Raw genomic sequence first — 12,137 nt, forward strand, 5'->3', positions numbered from 1 at the left:
GCATGGGATCTAGTACCTGATAAGCGGCCAACGTTCCGTGAAGTGAAAGCAAAGTTGGGTCATCTTAGGGCACAAACTACGTAAATGAAAGGATATGCTATGAAGCAGATCTTCTTTCTATTTCTGCCTGTCGTGTGTGTGTGTGTGTGTGTGTGTGTGTGTGTGTGTGTGTGTGTGCGCGCGTGTGTGTGCGTGCTTGGATTTAAAGTTGAATTATGTGATACTCCTGGCTGCATAAATGTGTGTTTTGGCTGTTTCATATGCACATATCTCCATCTTTGCAATGTTGTAATAAGTACTTAGGGATGTCAATTGATACCTGCTTTAAAGATTTGTCTTTGTTCATACAGTGCAGGAATGAGGGAGGTGAGCAGTTTTACTTTATGAAACTGTAAAAATGAAATATTAAGTCAGCATCAGAGGTTCCTTTTCCATTTGATGTTGGTTGGTTTTTCACCAAATTAGTCATTAGTGAAAGCCAGATTTTCATTCTTGAAGTTTATGATGTAAGCCCACCTTTATAACGTCACAGTTTTGCCGATCACCTGTTACCTTTTATAAATATGTTCCAGTAACCCTTTAAAATCCTCTGAAATGTGCAATTTATATTCTTACATATATTTAAATTTTGTATATTTATGTAAATAATAATGAATTTGTTAATGATCAAATATGATTATATTTTAATAATTATTTAATGAGAGTTCTAATATATATAGTTACAAAATCACCCATAAATATATCTATTTATACATATGCAAACATGTATGCAGTGTATAGTCTTAACTTCTCACTTAATGTTTCATAAGGATCTGATACACTGCTATCTTCCTGTGATTTTGTGTTAGTAGTAATTTCTTCTCCAGTCATGCTGAGCAAAACGTATGCCCACAATACCAAGATATCTATATTGTGAAATTCATCAGCTCAAAAAAATATGAATGAAGATAAGTCAAGTTCTAGAAAATTTAAATAACAATTCAGATATGATTATTTTTTCTTTTCAGTTTGATTCTGTAGCCATTTTTGAGTCATCTGTTCATACCAATTACTACAGAATCACCTGCTCCTCCAAGTCTTTATTGAATAATAAATGTTCATCCAAAAAATGTTACATTGAATGTAGCTATTAAATTTAGGCATATATGGACAAATAGTTTTGGACTTCAGCATCAGTTAGAATGAAGAGCTCTTTTGTAGTAAAGCTGATCAATTATAAGACTGCTTTCTTTACAATGTTTATTCTTTGCACAAAGTCAATGTGTTCATAAATATTGTCCTGTTACGCTAAAATATCTCAGGCCAGCTTTGATTACAGGCCACTGAAATTATCATTCATCTGTAATGGATTCTTTAGAGCTAATTGAAGTAGCTTTTTCAATTTTTGTGAATAAATATTTAGAATGCCAAAAAGAATGTCTTCTTTATGTGTTGAATTTGTGCAGTTAACACCTTTTAGCAGTGAACGGAGGAAACATTTATAAATTTGTTATTAGTGGACATAGTGATTATAACTATTTTTGATGTTATATTTTAAATACTTGCATATTTCTTTATGTTTTCCTAAGCTGTTTCCTATACATTTACACTACAGTGGAACATGGATTGACATCCCTAATGAAGTTTTCTGGAGTATTCATTAAATATCATTATCATCATTAATTGGATTTTACTTGTTCATTATTGCATTTTCTGTTACTGACTTAATTTTACTCAGTAGTTATTCCAGGGCATGACATACATAACAGATTGATAATTGATGTGATTCGTAGTATTTAAATTGTGTGTGAAGAAATTTATTGAAACTTATGAAAATATTTATATCCAGTAATGAATATTGGCACCACAGGAGGGCTCCCATCATCTGTTACTGAAATGTTTGTTAAAATTGTTTATAGAAAGTTATCTCTTAAAAGAAACTACAATCAAATATAGAGGAAGAAAAACTTCTACTTAATGGATCTGTTCATTTTCATTTTGTCTGTTCTTGCTGTCTCTCCCTACAGCAAGGGTTCAAAAGGATTTCCATATTTAATACCTGTATAACCCCTGTAAGCCAGTGAGCATTTTCTTCTTTCCTGGCTGAATTGACTGCTGGCTCCAAAAAGATAATGTCTGTATCTGCAGAAGTGAATCATATAGAAGTTTTTTTCACTCCTCCTTTGATTGTAGGATCTGTTTTTTGGACCCTATAGTTGTAATACTACATTAACACTATTACACAGTGCTGTAGCACTATGCTCAAGTGTCTTAATCATGTAAAAAATACTATTTTACATGTTAGTGAATTACTTCTGAATTGTAAAATGATTGTGGTGTATATGTCTTATTTGTCCAGTCACATGTAAATGGTGCTTCACCATTCTTGAATCAATTTGTAATTTGGTTTTACTTCGGCGTTGCACTGATCCCTGCACCATTTGTTGGTTCTTGACATGATTTAACTATGAATTTATGTAATGAAAAATTACCATGAACCAATTTAGATTTCTAAAGAATTAAGTAATTTGACTGCCATCTATCATGAAAAAAACTGCTTTATTTTAGTTACTTACTCATATATAGTGTACTGTCTGCGTCTGAAACTGAAAAATTCCTGAGGAAAAGGTACAGTTAAACAGTTTGCTCATCTCATATGTTGAATCATTGCTATACAGCAGAAAGGAAAAGTGCAAGTACAGGCTGTTTGGCTACTTAAGAATACATCCGCTCACCAAGGACCAGTGTTTGAGAAATACTATAGTGCAAGGAAGTTGAAAGAAATTGATAGTTTTGCTGACTTCATTGTTTCATCTGTCTGCTGGTAAGATCATCAATGACATCATTTCCTCAAAAATAAAAACCATGGCAATTACTACTTCATTTTATAAAAACCTATCAGCTCATTTGTAATAATGCCAATATGTAAATGTTCCTTCATAATTATTTACTGTGAAATGTAATATTAGCAACATGCTTTTTAGGTTACTGGACATGAGCCATATGAGTTTATCTCAGTTTGGCTGTAAGTACCAAAATATGTAGCTTCGATAGTTTTTACTGTATGGATCACTGCTACCCATTTTATGAAGTATTGTGCTGAATTACATGGAGATATGAGGTTCCTCATTTTTATATTGGTGCCTTGGTTTTCTTGAGAAACTACTGTCACTACCAGAATTTGTATTTTTTTAAAATTATTGACATGTGTTTTTTGAAACTCACTATGATGGCTTCTTTTACTTGTTTTGGAATTCTTACCTCAAATATTAGTATGCTGTTGACTGAAGCTGTTGGTGCAGCATTTATTTCAATGAAGAAATAAATACTTAAGTGGGAATAATGTAATTAGTGTTTGTTGAACTGTTATATCTGTTGAAATTGACACGTAACACTGTGTTACAATAGTTACAAAAAATTGATGCCATGTGTCTACACAGATAAAATAAAATCTTCCTTTTCAGTTATAAAACTAGGAAACAATGAAGGAAACGTGAAAGTTGTAAGATGAAAGATGTGTGTGTAACACAGTTTACATATTCCAGCCATTTTAACTATATCAGACTTTAATACAATAATTATTTTTAGGAAATATTAATGTTTTGCAAACATTATGTTTTGAATATTTTACAATACATTTCTTGCAGAATGCTAAGAAATTGAAATAAGAAAGACTTTCGTATACAAGAAAATGTTCTGTCATTACTGGAATAATGGGAATGTTTAAGGTCTATCCCCCAGATGCTCAAGAAGAATATCTTTATGTCTGATAGAGTGTGTGTGTGTGTGTGTGTGTGTGTGTGTGTGTGTGTGTGTGTGCGTGCGTGCGTGCGTGTGTGTGTGTGTGAGAGAGAGAGAGAGAGAGAGAGAGAGAGAGAGAGAGAGAGTTAGAGTTAGACTATCGTATGAAAAAATTCTTCTTTATATTTTGATGTATATTGTCTATGTAAATAATACTGTATATAGTGAATAAACCATACGAAACATGACTGACTTCATGCATTTTTTATGGATTATTATTATCAGTTCCAAAAATAAATTATGCTTATTGGTATTTAAGTATTTTAGAAGTGATGGGAATTAGTAGAGATGGTAGTTGTATGTTTATTAATTGTGTGTTGATGGACCAAATTTTCAGCATGAAACAGAAAGTACACAGTTCTCAAGTCAGCTGAAGATGGCTTCTGTCACCCAGAAGAATAGACACCACCTTTCTAGGTATGTAGGGCTGAAGGAAATAGGCCTCGGCATGTACCAATGCACTCATTTTGTAGGCTGAGAAAATCCCAGTATGGTAACAAAAAAAAGACTAGGCAGTTCAGCTGGCCAAACTTAAATACAGAACATTAATGCTTCTCGGGGGGAAAAAAAGAAAGAGAAAAGAAACACCTATTCCGTATAGTATAGAGTGTCATACATATAACCAATATGCCTCATGCCTCAGTTTAAAGTAACAGTGAACTGACTAAAACAGAAAAGATAATATTAACATTAAAAAAAATGTAATTACAGGAGATGCTGGAAGTGGTAGCCATGGGTGTCCAGGCTTCATTGACTTCATGTGATGACGTTACCAGCAACACACTGTAATTCTGCAAGCATGATGTTAATTTCTCTAGTTATGTTCCATTTAAATATTGTCTGTGTGAGGATTGTCAGCGTACACATTGTTTTTTAGTGTGCCCCATGGATAAAAATCGCACATTAAATCCTGGGACTTTATGGGTCAGAGGCCACCTCTATGACAACTTTCCAAGATTTTTCCTCAGAATGTTTCCCCTGTATACAGGGATGCAGTTGGCCAGGGATGCACCTCTGTCAGGGGCTCTCTCAATGGGCAGGAATGCATAATCCGTACAAGTAAGGGGAAGTGTTATTAGTAAAACTGCTGATAAAAAGCTCCTCCTGAGCCCCAGGATCGACTTTAACCAAACCTGATACACTTGCTACTTACTATCTGCAAAGATATATTGGAGGAGTAAGAACCATCAATGTCCCATTGAGGAGGGGTGATGGACAGACAGTGGGCGGGGGGGGGGGGGGGGGGGGGAGGAGTAGATGGAAACAGACAAACCCATACACATAAAAGTAAGAGTGACGACATTATCCTAATTTTCGTAACTATATTATAGGTTACCTATAGCAGACTCTATATAAATCAAAGAAGATTGTATAATAGGGACCAGCCAAATGAGGCAGCGCAGCTATTACAATATCTACGTCACATTAAGGAAGATGAACTTTGCTCTGTATGCCCACTCTTATTTGGGTTTTACATGGTTTTATAAATCGCTTCAGGCAAATGCCAGGATGGTTCCTACATCAAGACCAACTGTAAATCTATCCTACCCTTGTAGAAAGTACCTGTGTATCTGGTACATATATTTTGAACTATTGATTTTCATTGTATCAGCATGACAATTTGTGTACCATTGTGAGATGATTCTTGACTGAATGAAAATAAAATCACTCTTACTTTCTGTCTGAGAAAATAAATAATCCTGTACACAATTTGTGTTATCTTTAAATGTGGGAAAAACTTTGCACGTCTCATTGAGTGAACGGCATTGGATCACAGAAGTTCAAATGTATAAATTCACCTGCATTTGATGAATGAATTCTGTCTGTTGTTGATATTAAGCCAATGGGTCTTCCGTAGTTGACTGGACTTACATAATAAATTTTCTTCTTTTATTACAATAAGTCCTTAAACAAGTCCTTTGGCGGACATTTGCTGAAGCGTCCCATATACTGATGTGATGTGTCCACGGCATTAATTCCACTGCTTCAGATCAATCTGCAGTGTTTACTCACTTAAGTGGATTTTGTCCTGAGAAACAACCTACAGTTTCTTTGTTAGGGCTAACTTTGAAGTACCTGCTGCAGCACCAAAAAAGGGAGTGTTTTGATAGCTGGTACTCCGTTAGACATAAAACCTAGCCATCAGCAGGCTGCTGCAGAGGCTAAGTCTTGAGTCGATCACCTAAGGTGCCAATAAAACTGGCCACCCTTCAGAATTTTAAGTTCTGGCATCTACACAACCTGGTGACACTGCTGAATATGGTAGTTTCTGGAGGAAACGTTGCCCTCTGCTCGTGGTGGTGGTGGTGGTGGTGGTGGTGGTGGTGGTGGTGTGCTGTATCTGCTTGGTAGTCTAGTGGTCAGCATTGTATTTTTAACTCTTTTCAACTCTGAGGAGCAGGTAAAGACCATAAAAATTTACCCTACAGGTGCATGAACAATATTACATATTTCAAATTATATCCACGTCGTTATCAGGAGAAAGAAAACTGGCGTTCTACGGATCGGAGCGTGGAATGTCAGATCCCTTAATCGGGCAGGTAGGTTAGAAAATTTAAAAAGGGAAATGGATAGGTTAAAGTTAGATATAGTGGGAATTAGTGAAGTTCGGTGGCAGGAGGAACAAGACTTTTGGTCAGGTGATTACAGGGTTATAAATACAAAATCAAATAGGGGTAATGCAGGAGTAGGTTTAATAGTGAATAAAAAAATAGGAGTGCGGGTTAGCTACTACAAACAGCATAGTGAACGCATTATTGTGGCCAAGATAGACACAAAGCCCATGCCTACTACAGTAGTACAAGTTTATATGCCAACTACCTCTGCAGATGATGAAGAAATAGATGAAATGTATGACGAGATAAAAGAAATTATTCAGGTAGTGAAAGGAGACGAAAATTTAATAGTCATGGGTGACTGGAATTCGTCAGTAGGAAAAGGGAGAGAAGGAAACATAGTAGGTGAATATGGATTGGGGGGAAGGAATGAAAGAGGAAGCCGCCTTGTAGAATTTTGCACAGAGCATAACTTAATCATAGCCAACACTTGGTTCAAGAATCATAAAAGAAGGTTGTATACCTGGAAGAATCCTGGAGATACTAGTAGGTATCAGATAGATTATATAATGGTAAGACAGAGATTTAGGAACCAGGTTTTAAATTGTAAGACATTTCCTGGGGCAGATGTGGATTGTGACCACAATCTATTGGTTATGAACTGCAGATTGAAACTGAAGAAACTGCAAAAAGGTGGGAACTTAAGGAGATGGGACCTGGATAAACTGAAAGAACCAGAGGTTGTAGAGAGTTTCAGGGAGAGCATAAGGGAACAATTGACAGGAATGGGGGAAAGAAATACAGTAGAAGAAGAATGGGTAGCTCTGAGGGATGTAGTAGTGAAGGCAGCAGAGGATCAAGTAGGTAAAAAGACGAGGGCTAATAGAAATCCTTGGGTAACAGAAGAAATATTGAATTTAATTGATGAAAGGAGAAAATACAAAAATGCAGGAAATGAAGCAGGCAAAAAGGAATACAGACGTCTCAAAAATGATATCGACAGGAAGTGCAAAATGGCTAAGCAGGGATGGCTAGAGGACAAATGTAAGGATGTAGAGGCTTGTCTCACTAGGGGTAAGATAGATACTGCCTACAGGAAAATTAAAGAGACCTTTGGAGAGAAGAGAACCACTTGTATGAATATCAAGAGCTCAGATGGCAACCCAATTCTAAGCAAAGAAGGGAAGGCAGAAAGGTGGAAGGAGTATATAGAGGGTTTATACAAGGGCGATGTACTTGAGGACAATATTATGGAAATGGAAGAGGATGTAGATGAAGACGAAATGGGAGATAAGATACTGCGTGAAGAGTTTGACAGAGCACTGAAAGACCTGAGTCGAAACAAGGCCCCGGGAGTAGACAACATTCCTTTTGAACTACTGATGGCCTCGGGAGAGCCAGTCATGACAAAACTCTACCATCTAGTGAGCACGATGTATGAGACAGGCGAAATACCCTCAGACTTCAAGAAGAATATAATAATTCCAATCCCAAAGAAAGCAGGTGTTGACAGATGTGAAAATTACCGAACTATCAGTTTAATAAGTCACAGCTGCAAAATACTAACGCGAATTCTTTACAGACGAATGGAAAAACTGGTAGAAGCCGACCTCGGGGAAGATCAGTTTGGATTCCGTAGAAATGTTGGAACACGTGAGGCAATACTGACCTTACGACTTATCTTACAAGAAAGATTAAGAAAAGGCAAACCTACGTTTCTAGAATTTGTAGACTTAGAGAAAGCTTTTGACAATGTTAAGTGGAATACTCTCTTTCAAATTCTGAAGGTGGCAGGGGTAAAATACAGGGAGCGAAAGGCTATTTACAGTTTGTACAGAAACCAGGTGGCAGTTATAAGAGTCGAGGGGCATGAAAGGGAAGCAGTGGTTGGGAAAGGAGTAAGACAGGGTTGTAGCCTCTCCCCGATGTTATTCAATCTGTATATTGAGCAAGCAGTAAAGGAAACAAAAGAAAAATTCGGAGTAGGTATTAAAATTCATGGAGAAGAAGTAAAAACTTTGAGGTTCGCCGATGACATTGTAATTCTGTCAGAGACAGCAAAGGACTTGGAAGAGCAGTTGAACGGAATGGACAGTGTCTTGAAAGGAGGATATAAGATGAACATCAACAAAAGCAAAACGAGGATAATGGAATGTAGTCAAATTAAGTCGGGTGATGCTGAGGGAATTAGATTAGGAAATGAGACACTTAAAGTAGTAAAGGAGTTTTGCTATTTAGGGAGTAAAATAACCGATGATGGTCGAAGTAGAGAAGATATAAAATGTAGACTGGCAATGGCAAGGAAAGCGTTTCTCAAGAAGAGAAGTTTGTTAACATCGAGTATAGATTCAAGCGTCGGGAAGTCGTTTCTGAAAGTATTTGTATGGAGTGTAGCCATGTATGGAAGTGAAACATGGACGATAACTAGTTTGGACAAGAAGAGAATAGAAGCTTTCGAAATGTGGTGCTACAGAAGAATGCTGAAGATAAGGTGGGTAGATCACGTAACTAATGAGGAGGTATTGAATAGGATTGGGGAGAAGAGAAGTTTGTGGCACAACTTGACTAGAAGAAGGGATCGGTTGGTAGGACATGTTTTGAGGCATCAAGGGATCACAAATTTAGCATTGGAGGGCAGTGTGGAGGGTAAAAATCGTAGAGGGAGACCAAGAGATGAATACACTAAGCAGATTCAGAAGGATGTAGGTTGCAGTAGGTACTGGGAGATCAAGAAGCTTGCACAGGATAGAGTAGCATGGAGAGCTGCATCAAACCAGTCTCAGGACTGAAGACCACAACAACAACATCCACTTGCAGCACTTCAGTTTTATTATTGTGATATGTTTTATACAGCAAGTTTGTACAAATTCACCTGAACAGCAACAAAATATTAGCACTAAATGTGGTTATCACAGCTAATCATCGCCTCAAAGTATGCAAGTTCAATAGTTGGTGATTCAACTTTGGTATAACTGTCTTTTAATTTCTGTAGTATCTGCTGAAACAGTTCTTGCTGCCCTCATGAAAATAGTTACTTTGCACACTGAGCACATTCACACGGTTCTGAATGTGGTTTTCCTTGAATTGCAAACTGATCATCATGTAGATGATGAGTAAATGGGCTGATGTTTACCATTCCTCATGACGAATACTTTCATCTAGATAGGCTTGTGTGCCTTGATCTCAGATGATAAATTATTTTTGAATACAAACGATGAAGCAGGAGCCAGTGAAACTATTCTTGGAGTGAACAAACTTCTGTACACCTCTCAACAGCAGTCTTTGTTGGAGAACTATTCCATTTCAGTCTCCTTGTGCATAATGAGTGCATTTGTTACACAGCAGGCTACAAAGCAAAAGAGCAATCTCATCCACCATATCTTGTTTTTTCTGTCTGTAGCATAGTCAGTCGATGAAAATAATCCACATAGTTCATGCAGGAATTGTAGTTAATGCTGGAATTGTAATTTTTCGGCACAAGATGACAAGTAATATTGGTTATTATTCCATCTTTCATCCTTTGACTTACCGTGGACAAATCTGATGGTGCATAACATGTAGAAATCATATTCACTGCCTGTTATCCTTCTGTCTGTAGATAACTACTCGTTCATTGCTTATTAGATAATCGGATTGCCTTCTCTCAAGTTCCTTTTCTTCCTTGTGTTTTGGCATGGACTCAGGGAGGGGTGATTGCCGGAGCTGCTGCCTTCCCAAATTGTCGATTCGTCCCTTTGTTCATGAGGCGTGACCTGAGGTGTGAAAAATCATTTAAGATGGGTGCAACCCTGATGAGGGTCCCTCACTTGGAAGGAGCATGCCATTGTAGGCATTGGGAATTGTGGGAGTTTTCTCGCAATGTGCTAATCGTCTTCTTCACCTTCAACATGTACTAAACATAAATGGAATGAGGCTAATGGTTCAAAGACCCTCCCAGCTGCACCATGGTTCCTCGTCGTTTCACATTCTGGAGTCCTTGGCTATGGTAAATCCATGTATTGTTTAGAAAGGTGTTGATGCAATTGCTGAGCCTGTGAAATCCTGCTCTTGTTTAAGAAATGGCACTTCACTTTTGGAGACTACATCTAATTCTCAAGCTCAACAACTGCTTGCAGCTTCACCCCTTCATGGCTATCCTGTTCGTGACGAGGCCAATCAAGTGCTGAATTCTCCCTGTGGTGTTATTTACACTAGGCTGCTCGATAGTATGATGGAGGCAGAAATCCAAATGTACCTCTCTGATTGGGACGTCATTGGAATCCATTGGGTGATGAAAAGGCAGGTACATATCCAGAGTGCCCACAAACACTCTTTTTTTTCCCATCAAAGCAGGCTATGAAGTTATGGACAGTCTGATCGTACATTCCGAACCCGATGTGCTTACCTGTGTCATCGTTGCAACTGCACTCCAATGTCCTGTTGACACCTGGCCAAATGTGTAACCTGTGGTAGGGATACTCACGAGGGCGATTGTCTGCCTCCTCCTCCTTGCTGTATTAATTGCAATGGCAGCCATGCCACCTCCTGCCGAGATTGTCCCATGTATCTTGATGAGCGGACAGTCCAGGAGATCAGGGTGAAAGAAAAAGTGCCTTACCCAGTCACTTGCAAGTTGTTAGCTAGTCGGAAACCCTGGACTTACACTACTGTTCTTGCTACATTTTGCTCCATGAAGGATATAGCCACATAGACATGTGACCTCAAATTCAGCAACGAGGTTGTAAAATCGCCCCGTGTCATGGTAGCATGGGCAACAAGCCACCAAACTTTTGCCTCATGGGCAAAGTCACCTGCTACACAACCGGCAGGCTGGAAAGGACAGAAGGAATACTCCCACGAAGACTTCTTACATCCGTCTACTCAACATACATCTGAGTAACTCTGCCAACCAGAGAGTGTCCAAGAAATTAAAGGCAAATAGTCTTCTCCTTCACCGACTCTGAGATCCTCTTTGATAGTTTCGCTGTGCGATACCCTTGTCCGGTAGACCTCTGTGTCGCTGGTGTGCACCACCAACCGTTTTCCTGCCCTGGTCTCTGCAGGCTGACAGAAGGAGAATCCTGATGCCTCTGTAGATCTCGTGGAGCAGGATCCTCCAGCCTCTGTGCCCTGTAGCAGTGAGTGTTTGAAGGCTAGCACTCAGCAGCATCGAGGTGACATCCCTTCATTTTTTTCTCTCCTCGTCTTTCCTCGTCATCACTCTCCTCCAATGGAACATTCACAGTTTAACGAAATCACTGCTGTTGCTTTCGTTAAAGACTGAATAATAATTATTTATTATTATTTATTATGGTTGCTTTTAGTTACTTAATTTGCCTTTCTTTAACTTTCTTCTGTAAGTACGAACTTTGTTGTAGAACCTCTCTCTTATTTACGTGTGGTCAAAAAAAAAATTCACTTTCAAAAGAATTAGGTACATTTAAAAATTACGTGAACTCATATTAACTGATTAAGAATATTTAGTTGAAATTTAAATCCTTTACATCATTCGGCCTTGGCACACATTTTCTAAATGCAGTGGGTTTTTTCTGTTAAATATTTACTGAATTCTATCCCGGCGTTAACTATGGAGCACAAGATTATCTCTATTATCAGAAAATGGTTAATTATTGCCAAGCCGACATTTAATTATCACTGATCAAACCTACTTCGCTATACATTTAAGTTATTTGAAAGAACCAAAATTGTTTAATTTCAATGTTAACTAACATTAACTATCCGCCTACGAATGCACAAACGTATAATTAGTTTAAAAAATTCATCAGTCTCAGGATCACTGTAAAAGAAGAACAATTTCTTAAT

General features: G+C 37.9%; 1 protein-coding gene across 1 annotated transcript in view; it reads left to right on the plus strand.

The window, feature by feature from the left end:
• LOC126095741 (tyrosine-protein kinase CSK) overlaps positions 1-3,968 on the plus strand; it is a 234,352-nt gene extending 230,384 nt beyond the window's left edge. Inside the window, exon 10 of the mRNA XM_049910509.1 lies at positions 1-3,968. Within this exon, the coding sequence (XP_049766466.1) occupies positions 1-84 (84 nt within the window). The 3' untranslated portion in view covers positions 85-3,968.
• Positions 3,969-12,137: the final 8,169 nt, after the last annotated feature.

This window comes from Schistocerca cancellata, chromosome 8, assembly GCF_023864275.1.
Source record: "Schistocerca cancellata isolate TAMUIC-IGC-003103 chromosome 8, iqSchCanc2.1, whole genome shotgun sequence".
NCBI classification, from domain to species: domain Eukaryota; kingdom Metazoa; phylum Arthropoda; class Insecta; order Orthoptera; family Acrididae; genus Schistocerca; species Schistocerca cancellata.